Source organism: Vitis vinifera, chromosome 1 (genome assembly GCF_030704535.1).
Source record: "Vitis vinifera cultivar Pinot Noir 40024 chromosome 1, ASM3070453v1".
Classification (NCBI taxonomy): domain Eukaryota; kingdom Viridiplantae; phylum Streptophyta; class Magnoliopsida; order Vitales; family Vitaceae; genus Vitis; species Vitis vinifera.
In genome coordinates, this window is record NC_081805.1 from 1342973 (window position 1) to 1360575 (window position 17603).

The 17603-nt window shown below is 34.5% G+C and overlaps 1 protein-coding gene across 7 annotated transcripts; it reads left to right on the forward strand.

Annotated features, from left to right (window-relative positions):
* The first annotated feature begins 1135 nt into the window (after nucleotides 1-1135).
* LOC100260982 (ankyrin repeat-containing protein NPR4) lies at nucleotides 1136-17109 on the forward strand. Of its 7 annotated transcripts, XR_009465884.1 has the most exons (14): nucleotides 1137-1207; nucleotides 1416-1890; nucleotides 2632-2748; nucleotides 4814-5313; nucleotides 6664-7143; nucleotides 7561-7710; nucleotides 10562-10639; nucleotides 12781-12828; nucleotides 12902-13347; nucleotides 13619-13838; nucleotides 15974-16069; nucleotides 16167-16301; nucleotides 16511-16545; nucleotides 16658-17109. XR_009465884.1 is itself a non-coding variant. In XM_019223994.2 (11 exons), exons 4-11 carry the CDS (start codon nucleotides 4821-4823, stop codon nucleotides 15975-15977), a joined length of 2073 nt encoding a protein of 690 aa, XP_019079539.1. In that variant the 5' UTR covers nucleotides 1137-1207; nucleotides 1416-1890; nucleotides 2632-2748; nucleotides 4814-4820; the 3' UTR covers nucleotides 15978-16069. The 7 variants fall into 7 exon arrangements, 4 of the variants coding, with proteins under 4 accessions (XP_010648925.1, XP_019079539.1, XP_010648918.1 ...); XR_002031425.2 differs by having other exon boundaries at nucleotides 1136-1207; nucleotides 13619-13724; nucleotides 15957-16069; nucleotides 16167-16545; XR_002031421.2 differs by having other exon boundaries at nucleotides 16167-16545.
* Nucleotides 17110-17603: the final 494 nt, after the last annotated feature.

Sequence of the window (17603 nt, forward strand, 5' to 3'; positions counted from 1 at the left end):
TTTAAAAATATTAAACATATTGACTAATTCTATTTTTTTTAAATATTAAAATCAAGATTAAACTTGTGATAGATAGTATTAAAATTAAAAATATGAAAAACTAAAAAAGAAGAAATAAAAATAAATTGAATTACTCAAAATTCGTTATTATGTTAATAATTGTCTTTTTCTTGTTGTTGCATTCAATAGGCTTTTCATTTATTTATTATTTAACTTGGATGATCCCAAATGAATTTAACATGAGGTTTAAAAAATAATTGATTTATTATTAAATTCATATTTAATAAATTTCATTGTTATTTGATTTTCTTTTATTTTAATTATAATTTATAAGGATAAATATTTTAATTTAATTATTTATGATAAATTTTAAATTAATTTTATAGAACAACATTAATACTTAAAATAAAAATTAAATAATAAATTTTATATTAATAACTTAAGTACATTTTGACTTAAAGTTAACTTAAAGTCATCAAATAATAAATATTAAGTTTTATTAAACTTATTCTATATTAATACTCATTTTCTAATATAATTAGCCTTGAAAATTCCTTAATTAACCCTAAAATAAATTAAATATAACATACTAGCACTTTTTTTATTTTATAAATAATAAATGCCATTAATAATTTTAAATTTTCCTTATTTTTAAAAACAAAAACAATGCCAAAAAATATACATGAAAAAATAGAAAGAAAACATTTATGGTTTTAGAAAAATAAAAAATTAACTAAACCCTAAACCCTATATATTAGCTATTATCGATTATTTTATGATCAAATTTTTAAAAACATATTAGAAAATTTAGTTTTAAAAATTATTATAACTTATATTTCAATCGTATTAATAGGTATTCTATTCCATATCTTATTGGATAAAAATAAAATAAAATAAATAAAGCCTGTTATGTATCAAAAAGTTTCTACACCTATTTGGATGATTATTTAATTTAATTTAATTTAAAATAATATAGAGGAAGTGACACTTGAGGGGCGTTTGGACAAAAATACTTTTTTCATTGTCACAAAAGTTATCACATTACGAAACAGACCTTTAAGACAAAATCGAAGTAGCTATGAAACGATGCGTTTTGGATTTTAGATCATGACAACGACGTCGTTGAGAAAAATGCAAGAAGGAAATTGCTTTCACAGCAATATTCAATTTCCATTCGCTTCATTGGCCTCTCACGCTGCTAATCGATGTAAGTTATTCGCATTGCCTGCTGTTTGCTTTCCGAGAAAATGACGGAAAGGCTAAAAAACATGGAAAATTTTGTGACCTTCATGCATGGACAAATGTGAAACACTTTGCGCCGAAAAACAAAAGTATCCGCCTTTTACGTGTAATTGAATGTTGACTTGCTTTCTTTATGAAAACAACTAAAATTTTGTTTTTTTGAACTTTCTCAGCAACCAAACGGAACATTCGCGACTCGTTCCTTTCATTTTCATGCGTGCTTCCACTTTTGAAGACTTTGATATAGGGCTCTTTACCTGTATTATACAAAAGAAAATTTTGTTAAGCGAAGACAGATTTTTCAACCGCTCGGAAGAGAATTAAAAAAAGAGATAAAGAAATTGGAGTCGGAATGAAACAAAAATGCCATCCTCTTCCAGAAGGGAGGTTAGGGAGGAGCGACTGTACTGGAAAAATCTCACATGGTGAATTTCTGGGAAACAAACACGTTTTGTATCGGAAGTTTCTCTGCAATTCCTTCGTCTACTTCTTCTCATTGACTTTTGACTTTGCAATTTATAATTGTCTCATGACTACGAGTGTCCATTGCTTTCATCTTTTAAGCTCTTAACAACCTTTCTGTTGTGTCTCATCTCTCATTGCAGTTATACTTCTTGTTGTTCCACAAAGTGTGGAGCAGTATTACAGGTAATTCTTAGTTATCCGAACCTTGTGTGTGGTTTTTGATCTTGCTTCTTCAAAGCAGTTAGGGTTTCTGTCTTTTGACTTTAGTTAATGTATTTGTTTTGTTTTTAGAAAAAATCCAAGGCAATTTATTGCAAGCAGTAGTGTTAGGACTCTCTGTCCACACAGTTGGGGTTTTAGGTGTTTGGTTTTTGGTTTTTGGTTTTTTGCTTTTTGTTTCTGTTCTGAACATGGAAAATTAAGTACTGATCCGAGTAATTGCATTAGGCCTTTTTTGGTTCATGTCCAAACAGGTTGTTTTGGTAACAGTCCAATCCATAATGTTAAGCTCTTTATACCAAAAGAAAAAGGGGGGAAAAAAGAGTAACAAATGGAAAGAATACGCAGAAAATGTGTTTGTCTATTTTTTCTTAAGGAACGTAATAAATTGTCGGTCCATTTCTTTTCATTTTAATATTTTGGTTGCTATAAGAATCCAAACAATCTGACATGACATTTTTTCATGCCACTTTCACTTCTGGAAATCAGAATGTTAAAAAAAAAGAAGAAAAAAAAGAGATCATTTCCTCTTTGCTGCAAAAGGTCAAAGCTGTCTCTTGTTTTGTGTCTTAAATGATTTACTCTCTTTTGTTATGTCTCTTATGTTATTATGATAATAATTATAATTATGTTATCATTCTTATTATTTAGGGAAAGTGTTATCTCTTGTGCTAATTTTCTTTTTTATTATTATGTTTCATCTAGCTTTCTCACTGGAGATCATTTGAAGTACTGCTCCAAAAACTTGGGTTCCATCCTCTCAAACTGCTGGATATAGAAGGTTGGTTTTGCTTTTTAGACTTCAACTGCTGGATATAAAAGGTTTGTTTCCCCATATTGCACTATACAAAGACATGGATTTTTGATGATACATGAGATAGAGTCAAGATGCATGATACACATGAAATAGAGTCAAATCAGAGTCTAAAGTATGCATGGAAGTAGCAATAAATCATAATTGCAGTAGAAGAAGCAAACATAGAAGACAAAGAAACAAATGCATCATGAGAGATTGCAATTAATGTGGTTGAACAATATGGCATCCATCTTGGGGTCAGTCACTGAAGATTGACCCACTAGATGACAAGGAAATCATAAACGGATCTCCTTTGCTCATGACGAAAATTCTTGGACTTCTTTTGTGATCAAATCTCACTTTTCCCTGGCTCAGCTTTTTACTTCTTTGTCTAATGACCAAGCTCATCCAAAACCTATTTTGAATATGAGTAAACCTTATTTATCACATCAAAAAGCTAATTTGGTAGTAGAATGTGCAAGAAGGTTGCAGAACAGATTTTTGTAAAGTTCTGTCGATAAAACTCCCTAATGTACCATACAGGGCTCCTGAATTTATACAAAAAATAAAAGATAAAAAAAAAAATTTCAAGCATAGAGTTGTATGTATGTTAGTTTCCATGCTAGTAACTCGGTCCACAAGCAAAGACAACATACTAAACATTTCCCTGACTTTAATGCAGTGCAAAAATGTTACCAAATCAATGAACCTTCAGTCCATAATATTTATTTTTTATTTTTTTTGTCCAGCAGATCTTATCATGGCCAAATACTTTCAAGCCCAAAACCTGACAGAACTTTGGTATCGTTTTTGTTCAAGCATTCTAACTTTTCAAATAGTTCATTAGGCTGCTTGCATAAACCATATGAACTATTTCTGTCTACTATAAAATCTTTTTTTGATAGGTTGCCTACTATAAAATCTTATCCATTCTATTCAAATATATACGTGTGTGTGTGTGTGTGTGTGTATTGAACCTTTTTAACAATTATACAGTTTGTTCATAGTAAAAAAGAAGCCTAGACTAACTTTATTCTTTGGTGGAGTTGCCTAAGGATTCTTTTCCTTGTTCAACTTACTTTCCATCTGTTAGAGAACATGATGCACATTGTAGGCCCAAATCCTAACAACTTAAGCTTTTAGGAAAATCGGTTGTCCTATATGGTATCAGAGCCTAGCAAGAGGCCATGAGTTCAAACCTTTCCTGATATGTCTCTGCACATGTAGGTATATATTGTGGACCAAATCCTAACAGCTTAAGCTTTTAGGAAAACTGGTTGTCCAACACTATCGTTTTTGGTTCTAATGCTATTGATTAATTTTTGTTTAGAATGAAGGTATATGGATTAGATATATGGCTGGTGGTGTCAAAGTTTCAACTTATGCTTTAAGATTTGAACAACCAAACCATCTTGCACACCATTCCACAGGTTCTTGAGTATATCATGTTTCTAAAATTAAAAATCTGTGTTTGAACTAAAAAACTCAATTTCTGAGTTTTTGAACAAAAAATCTCAATTTCACTCGCACCCTTCATTGATAATCCACTGTCAAAAATCAGAAGTTATTGGGATGGACAGATACATATTTTCTCACGTTGCATACGTATCTCTAAATGTCTAGAAGATGAAAATGAGCAGAGATCACATTTGAACTAGTGAACAAAATTCTCAACGATTGAATTCCATGAAGGGAGAGTTCCGCATTTTTTGTGTGGCAATTGGTGGAGATTACTGGGCACGCATGTTAATTGCTTATTCCTTCTTATTCCTAGAATTAATTAGTTCCAACCATTCTCACTACTACTGGGCATGCATGTTTATTGCCCATTCCCTCTTATTCCTATAATTAATTAATTCCAATCACTCTCACCACTAAAACATACACATCCACATTCAGATATTATGTTTTAGCTTGATACTGGAACTTTTGGATTCATACAAGTACGTATCTTAAGCCTGCAGTTATCCTCTATAGCATAGGAAATCTTGGTGGTCATTATGTGTCATCTCCATGTCAAAATGCTCTATATTGAAATTGGAATGACTTAAATCTTGACTTTTGGTTTTATACGGGTTTCATATGCTGAAGAAAGAGAATGTCATTCAACAAGTCTCCTCTTTCAAGGCTTAAAAGGAGTCTCTCCCTTCAATCATGCTTCCCTGAAGTGAGGTCTGCAGAGGCATCTGGTTGCAAATCTCCTGATGACAATGCCTCAAGCGTAAATGGTGGACGTTCTTTTGATGACATACGTCATAATGTTGATACCTGCTTGGACATAGATGATCAGGGCATTTCCCCAGCTTCCAGTGGTGGCAAAACCTCTACTGCATCAAGGCGTATATTCCCTCTAGAAAGCAGGAGTCCGTGCAGATCAGTTTCTGATATCCAGAACTCTAAGTCTGAACTGCTTCAAGCTGTTCCAGAGGCAATTGGAAGTGATGCCCATGTGGCTTTGGATCTGTCCTCTTGGCCAGGTGGTTCCACCCACCCCAAGAATGAAACCAGCAAATCTGATGCAAGCCCAGTTAGACAAGCTGTGGATCATAGTTTTCCATTGGCTTCAGTGCATTATTCAGGTGCAATTTCTGGTAAGTTCTTAGTTGATGTTTTGTCATTTTTTTTCTTTTGAATATCCCAATGAAATTGTCATGAAAAACTCAGTATAGGTAAATGCTTCTCTATCATGGATTTGGCACCACTGGAATCAGATAGAAATACATGGGATGAATCAGTTCCTGCAGTTTTACTTATGTCTCTGCTTTCTTAGAGAGAGAACATTATCTTGAGTAACTTTAGAGGATTGACACCCTATCAAATCTAGTATTATACCATCTCCAGCAAACCATGAAAGTGGATATGATGTATTGAGTGGTGATTTTCAGATCCATGTATGTAGTTTTTAGGTTTGAGCTTAAGATGTGACCTTCTCTTATCTTCCCTACTGACTTGATTAACTCGATCTACTTCGTAACAAATGATTAGAAAGTGAAGAACCACAAAAAAGATCTACATTAAATCTATGAAATCAACCAGGACAGGGTTACAAGAGATTATGGTGGCGGCCATGTTATTAAACATATGTAAACACAGACATCTCCAATAGTTAGGAGTACTGACAAATAGTCAGCTATCACTATGGATACCAATAAAATATTTAAAATATGTCAAAACATCTTTGAGATTGATATTTTTATCTATATCTATCTGATATCATTTCTTTTACCTTGATATTTATCAATCATCAATATCATTATTTTAATTTATCCTTGGTGCAAGCAGTCTAACAAGGGTACATAGCTGGATGAATTTAGGACCGTGTCAATGGATGTCCAACATACAAATTTATCCAACTTATAAAAATATGTTTGGTCTTTTTTAAATTAATATAGGAATAAGTTCAGAGGTATGAAACTGATGGAAAGCATGTGCCTAGCATCGTAAAATATTGTACTACAGATGGATATCAGTGATTTTTGTTATGCGGAGCTTTCTTCATATGCTGTTTCTTCCTCCTGTCTGAAACACTTTGGCAACAGACTTATTTTTCCAAGGAGTAAAAAGCTTTTGCCTTGATCTTTGCACTTTGTTAACTTGATTATGTTAATAACCAAAATAAGTACATCAAACAGAAGTAGAAAATGACCTCTTTAACCTTTAAAAATGTAGAGTTTATGATTATGTATTAAATATTTCTGGCATTGGCTTGGACTTTTTATGGGATATGGATGTAGATAGAGGTGAATGGTAAAAATGGAATTTTTATAGCTGACTACAAGTATTTGAGGATTAAAACTTTGTTGGTGGGGCTTATTTTGAATATAAGGTGACCAGAGGTAGATATGATTGGGCTAGCTCTGGAAACTGTTTAGTCCAGAATCCATGCTCAATCACAAATCCAGTGGCATGCATGGTTTTTTGATGCTTGAATGTTTTTCCAGGGGAGATAAGAAGCAATGGCCTTAAAGCATATGTTCTCCTGTGTCTTGCTGCACTCAATGGTGATTGGAAAAGTGCAAAAGCATTCCTGGAGTCAAATCCACAAGCAGTGAGAGCGAGGATCACAAGGCGTTCAGAAACTGCTCTTCATATTGCTGCCGGGGCAAGACATACAAGGTTTGTTGAGGAGCTAGTTAAATTAATGAAACCAGATGACTTGGCATTGCAGAACAAGGTTGGAAACACTGCTCTTTGCTTTGCTGCTGCATCTGGAATCACAAGGATTGCTGAGGTAATGGTGAATAAGAACAGGGAGTTACCAATGATTCGCGGTAGTAAAGGAGTAACACCACTCTACATGGCTGCATTAGTAGGTCACAAAGACATGGTAAGATATCTCTACTCTGTGACTGAGGAAGATAATTTAACCAAAGAAGATCGCATTGGACTTCTTGTTGCTGCTATTACTGCCAATCTATTTGGTGAGTAACCTTCTTAGCATGCATGACAACCATGTGATGCACTTATACACTTATATCAGAATACATTCATCTACATGGCTGTTTGTATTTAATAATAAAAGAAGTTAATATCTATTAGGGGCATTTGTAGCTCAATAAATATATCTTTGGGCAAAGGCAAATCTAATGATGCATGTCAGACATGTGATGGATTCATACGGCTATATCACAATACTTTTATTATGTCACTGTTTGTTTTTCATAAAAGAAGATAAGCTCTATTAGTGCAGGTTGTATTTCAAAGGATTTACCTGTGGGATAAGACACCTGCAACTTTTGTGCATTATCAATTCTAGCTTGTTGGAAAGACTGATGCGACTGACTATCCTCCTTAAAGGAATTGTATGAAAAAATGACTGTCTTGTGTTCATTGACCAGATGTAGCCTTGCATATGCTTCATGAGGACCCAGAATTAGCTATGGCTCGAGATGGTAATGGAGACACTGCACTTCATGTTTTGGCTAGAAAGCCTTTGGCATTTTACAGTGGAAGTCAGCTAGGAATTTGGCATAGGTGCATCTATTCATGTTAGTAACTCCATTCTTTACTATTGCTAACCATTATAAACCATATAACTGCCTTGTTATGAAGTGTTATTGTTCACTTAGCCCATCTTCTTGTCAAGATTTTATTATCAAATATGGTATATTCTTTTATCTACACTTGGATATTATCCACATTTCACAAAGTAATGAATTAATACAACAAAACCTGAGCTGAATATAATAATGAAAGGCTGTAATAGCATCAGAATAGCAGAATTTTGACTGTGGCAACAATGGAAACAAGAATTTTGATAGGCTATTGCACAAATAATCAATTAATACAACAAGAATTTTGACTATAATAGGGCATTTATTTTTTCTTGTTCTCTCTTCCTTTTTTCTTGCCTATCATGCTATTTGTATACACTGTGTTGAATTTGGTATGCCCTTTTCAGGCACATATAATATATTCTCTCATTTTTCCTATGGAAAAAAAAAAGAAATTCATTAGAAGTGCCTAACCAGATGGGGGTGTTTTTTCTAGTACGCAAGTTGTATGCAAAGGATTCTAAATAGTGAGAAAAGGCAACAAAACCAAAATGAAGCTAAAATAGTAGAATCAGTTAAATCCTAGAAAGACATATTTGAAAATCATACAGAAGTCCTAGCCTCAGATATGATACTCCAAGAATAGATTGGGATCTCTTTAAAAGTAGAGTCTCCTTTTCTATGGGTAATGGGAGGTGGTCAAGTTTGGAAGGACAAATGGTACGAAGGCAAACAGTTATGTGTATCTTTCATGTCATTGTATGTCTTAACTGTATGAAAAGAGGAATGGGTTGCAGACTTACGGGTCTAGACAAGTGAAAGGGGTTTATGTAATCCTTGCTTCTCTAGGCATTTGAATGATTAGGAGCTAGACAACGTGGAGTGTTTCTTCTCTATTCTGCAACGAAGGGAGGTAAGTAGGGATGGAGAAAATAGGATGGTTTGGATGGAGTCGAAAAATGAGACCTTTTCTGTCCAATCTCTATACTCTGCCTTGGAGCTAGGGAGATCAATTCCTTTTCCAATGGCTGTAATTTGGAACTCCTTGGTTTTGTCTAAAGTGAGTTTTTTTTCCTTAGGAGGCTAGCTGGGAAAGGTATTGATGTTAGATCACCTCGAAAGGAGAGTGTGGTGTTTTATGAACAGTTACCTTCTTTGTGGACACAAAGAAGAATCTATCGATCACCTTTCTTTGAGTCAAGACAAGGATTTTATGGCAGTTGATGCTTTCTTTGTTTAGCATATTTTGGGTGATGTTTTCCATAATGACATGACTCTTTTTTCAAAAAAAAAAAAAAAAATTAAAGGCGTGGAGAACTGCTCCCTTATACATTTTTTGAATAATTTGGAAGGAGAGGAATCAAAGATCTTTTGAAAATGAGGAGCATTTTGATCAAAGATGGAAAAGTGCCTTTTTTAGCAATCTTTTTATGTGGTCTAAGTAGTGCATGGATGAAAGTTCAATGACTTTATTTGATTTTGTGGGTTCTCGCTGAGGGAGGGAGTAGTTTTTTGTAGTCCCTCTTTTTTGGTTGTGCCTTTTGACGACAATTGTATACGTCCTATGCAAGAACTTTTTATATCATACTCTCTTTATTTACCTATAAAAAAAAAATGAGACTCCAAGAATAGACCTTTTGTAGATTGAATTGAACTCTCCTTGCTTATAAAGTTCTCTAGTTCGTCTCTATCCTAATGAACCAAAACCAGCAAAGCAGGGCTGTTCTCCTATGTGCTTCTTACTCATCAAGTCCTCATGCTAACTAGGTAAAACATCATTTACTGACTTCTAACCTTAAAAGAGGGTTGTACACGCTTGAAAAGACCACATCAAATCATCTTCACAACATTTGAGACGACAACGAATAAGCAGAAAAAAAATAAAATCTCTACCTCCACCCAACAGCTCCAGCACTCTACCACAAACCTCAGCAGCCTCCCTAGCATCAACAACATCTCACTCTAAACAATTCCTTAAAACTCCCTATTAATTCACAGCCATGTTTCCAGCTAGTGTTGTGCAAGCACACCAGATACATCTTAGGAGAACAGGGTAAAGGATTTTACAACCTTCCTCTTCTTGCTATCACTTAATCTTCCAACATTCCAAGAAACTATAATAAGTTTCACCGTTCAACAGTGGCAAGAGTCCTGCCAACACCTACCCCTCTCTCACTACCAACAAACTGCCCATTGTTGCTATCATGATTTATCAACAATTCCCTTTCCTTGTGTGAACTTGTTCCTTCACCTCTTTTAAGAAATCATTGTGACCCTGCCTAGTTTCTATTTCCTAATCAAGGCCATAATTTATTCGTTAAACCACTGAGCTTAGGAGTTTTGCAAGCCCAACATATTTTCTTTTTGACCATATTATTTACGTTTCAGACAGAAGTAGCTTGATCATCACTAGATTTTTTTGCATTCAATCATGTACCATTTTGTTTTTGTGCATACATTCTTGGGAATTTCAGTCAGAGTAATGTTGCAATATTCATTTTGGGTTGAGCAAGGTGGGCCAAGCAAAAGCTTGCAATACCATTATGAGAAGAGTGATTCCTTTTTTTCTCCTCGACCTTCTCACATAGGCACAGTTCTGAATTACACATGTTTTATTGTATTTGTGTGCTTTGATTTTTTACTGCTTCTGTGGTTTGATCCTGGCGTTTGTCTTGTAATATGGAAGATATTGGTTTCTCTTGACGGACCATCAAGATGCACTTTTGGGTCTCATAACCCTTTGCTTTAGTAAAATTTAGTTATTTATTTAGTTTATACATTGATTTTACATGATTTATTCTACAGAAGTGAGACTATGTTTGAATGTTATACGCTCATTATGCAGGTATTCATGTGGAATTACGAAGAAAATATCTCTATTCTTCCACAAGGAATGATGAACTAGGCCATTCAATCTTACATGGTGCTTATTCTCTCTCTTTTTATTTCATGGATATCCATTCAGACTGCAATATAATTATTTTATGGTTCACTCCATTTGTGGACTAAATGTGCTATTTATGGTTCATGCTAGTTTGTAAACTAGAAAGCCTCTAGATCTGTTCTTTACCTTATTGAGCATTAGGCTATTTTTTTTTTCCCTTTTACCAGTTCAACCTTTATTTTACATTATTCTAAATACAATTTCTGGAGATTTAGTTGGTTGCAATTTACTTATATGCCTTTTTACCGTTTTGCATGAGTTTCAAGAGTCCATTTTAATGATTCTAGTCTAATTTTATTGGGAAGTAGCTGTACCCATCTAAAATTTGAATCAGCTTGGGCTGATAGACAGAATCGTCTAGTCTACCATAGGATTGTTGAACCAATCGAATGCTGGTCTTAAAATTGCAAATTTATTATTTGATGAAGTTGTCCTAAGGTTCCTAGCAAAGATATTGCTCAGGAAATTTGTAATAGCTATGTGGATCCTCCTAATAGATCCTTGCCACAAGTCCCAGACTTTATGGTGTGGTTTTGGTTGAAACCATTTGGTTTGAGCTTCTGAGGTATAGAAATTTGAAATTTCCCTATTTTTGGGTATTTTGGTAATAATAGATTAAGGTATTTGAAGCCAAATTTAGCTACCTTTTTTAATGAATTTTGTGAATTTTTTTCTTTGTTGATTTACTCTGGATTTTATTTATTCACTGGATTCCATGGTTTTGTAGAACTTTCCAAATTTGAGTTGGGGTAAGATTTCATAGCTGGGCCTTATGTTATGGATGAGAAACATTTCTTACTTAGTTATGCCGTCTTAAATTTGAATCTTATTAAGAGTTTAGGAGGTATTGTGTAGTGGAAGATATTTAAACTGTATATGTTTTAGTTAGAGAAGTTTTAGTAACTATGCTTCAAGATAAGCAAGCTTTTTGGAGGCAATCTGACAAATCAATGATTAAGAAATATATGTTCATTGGTTCCCCATTTATGCAGGGTGATGGTTCGAGTAATTTTTCTTAGAGGTAGAAATGTGACTGACTGTTTTTGAGTTGGATAAGGAAAAGGCTCTAGGTCCTAATGGTTTTATTAGAGCCTAATATCAAGTTTGTTGGGATGTTATAAAGAGGACTTTTTGAATTTCCTAGAATTTTATAAGAATGGGCCATTAACAAGAGTTCTAGTGCTTCCTTCATTATCCTCGTGCTTGAGAGAGGACAAGCCACCAGAATCTCATGTTTTAGAGCCATTAATTGACTGGCTAGCTTTTACAAGATCATAGCCAAGGTTTGTCTGACTGCACTTGCAAGGTGATGCATGAGACAAATCATTTTTCTCAGGGAGCGTTTGCTATTGGTAGACAAGTTCTAGGCACAATCTTAGTGGCAAATGATTAGGTGGATAAGAAAAGACGATCAGGTGAGGAAAGGGTGGTTTTCAAGATTGATTTTGAAAAGGCTTATAATTATGTGCATCGTGGTTTATTATTTCATGATTTAGAAAGGAAAGGTTCCTGTTTGTAATGGAGGTTACAGATTTGTGGATGTTTTAGTTCGGTTAGATTATCTTATTTTATTTATTTATTATTATTATTTAGTGAATAAGAGTACCAAAGGTTGGCCAAAGGTGTCCAGGGGATTAAATACAAGGTGATCCATTCTCATGCCTTTTTTTACCTTTTTTTTTTTCCCATTGTGGCTAAAATTTTGAGTAGACCAATGTGGAGAGCAAAGGATGGTGGTGTCTTGGAGGGTTTTGTGACAGGCAGAAGCAGAAGCTAAACCGCAGTATGTTTTTCAAGAGCCAGAGAGGAGGATTTGCAAAATCTTAAGCTTAGTATCATGGTTTTTGGGCATATTTCAGGTTTTAAGATGGATCTTGATAGGAGTAATTGCAGACATCAATGTCATGCAGGACCAAATCATTCAATCAGCTTCTCTTTTAGGCTGTAGAGTCTTTGATTGGTCCTTTTTGTATTTGTGTCTTCTGATGGGGTGGGACCTCAGGGGAATAAACTTAGTGATATCTGAAAACCAGTTATGAGCTAGTTCCACAGCACATTCTTTTTTATTTCAATTCTTCATGGCTTTCTAATTATCTTATGAAGTTTGGATTTCTATGCAGTGGTTCCCACCATGAAAGTACTATTTTTGAACTTCCCCAAATTTCTAGGTATGCAGTGCATCTACTCATGTCTTTTACATGTTCAATTCACAAACTTATTTTGGCTTGTTACCACATGCAGTTCCAGGTTTCAAGTCAGTTTATGACAAGAAATTGATGCATATCCAGGCACTTGAGCTTGTCCAGCAACTTTGGGACAAAATTCTGTCCCTGGATCATGACCCAAAGATTGGGGAGTTAATCAGAACTCCTTCACGGTTACTATTTACTGCTGCTGAGTTGGGGATTGTAGAGTTTATAACTGTCCTCATCCGATCATATCCTGATCTTATTTGGAAAGTCAATGACCAAAGTCAAACTATATTTCATGTTGCAGTGGCACATCGCCAGGAAAAAATTTTTAATCTCATATATGAGATTGGTGCTCATAAGGATTATATTGCAGCATATAAAGACGAGAAGAACAATAACATGTTGCATTTGGCAGGAAAGTTAGCACCATCGAATCGACTGAAAATTGATTCTGGTGCAGCCTTTCAATTGCAAAGGGAATTGCATTGGTTCAAGGTTAGTTTCACCTTGCATAATGTAATTTATATATTTCTTTGATATGCTAACCAAAACTGATTTTGCTTTTCTTTGTTTTCCTGCCTAAGTTGACTGTAGCTTGGATTAAGATTACTACTTTTCTGGATCATTCTGTATTAGGGACTAATATATTTATAATCTTGATTGACAAGAAACACTAATGTCAAATTCACTAAGAGAGCAATATTCTTGCACTTTGAACTTCATTTGCTTTTTGTTTGAACTTATTTTGTCATTCTTGTGATTGTAGGAGGTAGAAAAGATTATTCAACCTTCATACACAGAAATGAAAAATGAACAGGGGAGAACACCTCAGATTCTGTTTACAGAGGAGCACAAGGATTTAGTGCGAGAAGGTGAGAAGTGGATGAAGGATACTGCATCTTCATGCATGGTTGTTGCAACACTCATTGCCACTGTGATGTTTGCTGCTGCCTTCTCTGTACCTGGTGGCAACGATGATGACACAGGCAGGCCTATTTTCCTAACAAAAAAGTCCTTTTTGGTTTTTGCCATTTCAGATGCACTTGCTCTGTTCTCCTCTGCCACCTCAATATTGATATTCCTGTCCATTCTCACCTCACGCTATGCTGAGGAAGATTTCCTTGAGTCACTACCCAACAGGTTGATAATAGGCCTTGCAACCCTCTTCATCTCTGTTGCCACCATGATGATAGCTTTTTGTGCCACTCTTTTTATTGTTCTTGGTCCAGAATTAGTGTGGGTTGCAAATCCAATGGCTTTAGTTGCTTGCGTTCCTGTAACCTTGTTTCCTTTGTTAAAATTTCCCCTTTTCATTGATATGATCAGTCATAGATATAGATCTAGCATTATCTTTCGTCCAAGTAATTATCTGTTGTAAATAATCAATTGTTCATTTGTTGTACCAAGTAATTTCAGAATATCTTCTTATATTTGGATTGAAATCATTAAGTTCATATATTTAGGGGTTCTCTGTGTATGTGTGTGCATGTTCTAGTGCTTGTTATTCTTGGTGGACTTACTGTTTGGGAGTATATTCTACTGAGTTCTCCTAATATGATCCTAAATCCTGAATATATTGAGACAGGTAGTTAGCATTGATTGCCAGGAAATACTCATAGTTGTGATTATGTTTGGATCCAAATCATAAGCTATCTGAAAACTATAATTGCAAAAATTTAGTCTAATGCATCATGGGCAATGAAAGGCTTAGATGGATTGTTGACAACCTCATTTTCATTTTCAACTTATTACTCATGCAGAAAGAATGAGGGTCAATTGGAACCTTAGTGGAAAACTTTGTTAGCTAATTAGAAAATTTGGAAAAAAAACATATCCTCTAGTGGTAGAATGATGAATATATTTGAACATATTTCTGCTCCTAAAAGTAACTTCCTTGATAAACCTTGCTGGGGCCCCTCAACCAGCTAAATCCTTACCTTAGCTGAATTCCAATATAATTGGCAACATACTGAGGTAGGAACTTTCAAAAGGATTTGGGAACCTAGAATAGTTCCTGAAGTTAGAAGCTTTCTCTTGCTGTGTTTAGAAGCAGAATCCTCACCGGAAACTATTAAATAGAAAACATATTATGATTCCTCGGTGATATGTACAAGGACTGAGTGTATATTTTAGTATCTGGTGCAGAATTGGTTGTTTCTACCTTGTGCATATGATAGTAGGATAAATCATTTGGTATAATGTGAGGATATTAGGAGTGATGTCAGAATATCCTCTGTGATTTATGACTGCTATTGAAAACTTTGCTTTACCTTTGATCCTGAAATCACCGGAAGTAAGTAGTGTTCAAGAATGCTGATCATAATCATAACCCCATGGATTACAGGAAGAGCAGCATCTAATTATGTTAAAGGTCAAATGTTGTGGATGCTGATGATTCGTCTGTTCAAGGGAAAATTGTTTTGGAGAAAAACTTGACTTATTCTTCGTCTGGGGTCCTATGGCAACTCCTACTAGGAAGCTAAATTTTAATGGCCTATGTCATCAATAATGGTGGCTGTGCCTTGGGGTGGTTAGGGAAAACTAATCTTGGGGTTGCAAACAAAGCGGGAAGGATATCAATCAAGTTGTAGATGGGAATGGCCTCAAGAGATGGGTTCTATCAAAGAAGACATCACTGAGGATACTTACGGCCATTCCAGAAGTTTCTCCTGAAGGTTTATCATGAAGCTTACTTGATGGATTTTTGACCTTCCTAGAAGATATAAAAATGAAACGCTTTGTCTGTTTAGCCTCGATTCATCCATTGACTTAAGAAACCACACCCCCCCACCTCAATACTTTGTCAATAACAATCCTAAGCATCAGCAACTGAAAATGGACTTACTTTTTTATTTGTTTCAGCCACTTGACAGATATATCCATATTTATTAATCTTATATCTGATATTGTATAGATTTTTCACTATAATTTTCTTCTCCTTATAAAATAACAGAAGTCTACTGTGCCCACATCACTAATGTGTTTTTTGTTCTTCAGTATATCTCCCATTCTTGATTTGCTCTAATAATTCCTGTTTAGATGCTTCTTCATCTATGATGTATGCTTTCTTTCTACAACTTACCTGTGGCCTAAGTCAATTGTAGCTCACAACTTCATCCAGGTGATTGTTGAGGTACCCTGCAAGGTTCGAAGTCAAATGGGACTGGGACAGTGTAAAAAGTGCTACTGCAAGCCTACTTTTGACCAGGCCAAATATGTATGTGCTAATTCAAATTTTATGTTTTTTTTTTAATTATATAAATTAGTAAAAGGAAAATGTTCTAAGCATTTTGCAACTTGTCTTTGAATTGCAGTGAAGAAAAGGTCAATATGCTAATTTCAAGCAAGCTCAAAGAAAATCATGTATCAACCAATTCAAAAGAGACTGATATCTGATCATGACTTCCATGATAGGAGCTGACATGAGCCGATGAAACTGTGACAGAGGGGTTAGTACCAACCAAGCTGACATCGTCACCTAGTCTGGAAATGGGGCTCATTCTAATTCTTTCCTATCTGAGAAAACACTCTTAAAAGGGACCAATTGTAATCTCAAAAGACGGGCTTTGCCTGAGATGTCAATGTTACTCTGCCCTTGCCGTATGCTATATTTCTCAGTCTATCCTTATCACTGATTAATCCATTCTGTTGCAACCAGGCTTTCCCTTCGGCATCAACATCCATTCCATTTCTGTAAGTTGATTGAATTTATATTTTTGTTGATGATCATCAAGAATTCAATTTACTCAGGTCAAGCATCTAATATTCTTCCAATGTTCTTGCACAATACCCTCATTTCTGTAAGATTTGCTATTGATCAATGCACCGAACAGCTACCTGGGGTCCGGGCCTGACATCCTGTAGAGTCGTTGGCAACAATGCAGGGCTTCATTGCTGCGGAGCGAGAATTACCAGTTACAGATGGTATGATGATGAAGCACAATTACGTACTTCCATTGTAAATAAAGTGTATATTTATTTACTCATATGCTATGATCTTCACAACTACCTCAACGGAAACCCCAGCATTTCTTTGTTATTTTGGTGAATTTAGGCCATTGAGAGCATACGATGATGATTTGGGTTTTTAGTAGGGTTTATTTTATGATTGTAAACAGACTTTGGCGATGAAGACGATAACAATGAGTAGGGTTTGATGTATGGCCACGGCTGTAATAGTAGTCATTGATCACCTTGGTGATGAATGTGATCATAATAATGAAGCTTGGTGGTAACGGCGGTGGTCTCCTTCATGCATTTTCTATTAGCCCAACATTTCCATTAATTTTATTTTCGGGGAAAATTATGACGATCTTTTTAAAGTTCAACAATATCCACTTTGTCTAATCCTTGGCAAATCAAAACTTTATCATTTAAAGTTTAAATAGACTATTTGGATAATTTGTCTTAAAAGAGCTTTTTGACTTTAAAAACAATGATTAATATATAAGTCAAAAAAAAAAAAATATTTCGGGTATGAATTTTGTCACAATGTTGTCTTCTAAATTTTTTATTAATAATAATTATGTGTTTGAGTAAAATATAAAAAAAATAGAGAAGTAAAATAGATTTAAAGTTAATAAATAGTTTTAATTATTTTTTACATAAATTGAACATCAATAATTATTTTATTATTTATTTTATATTCTTTTCTTTTCTTGATAATCAGAAAAATGACTGGTATTTATTTAAAAATGTGTTGATGCATTTTAAGATTCAAAATTGAAATATTATTTTATTTTATATGAAAG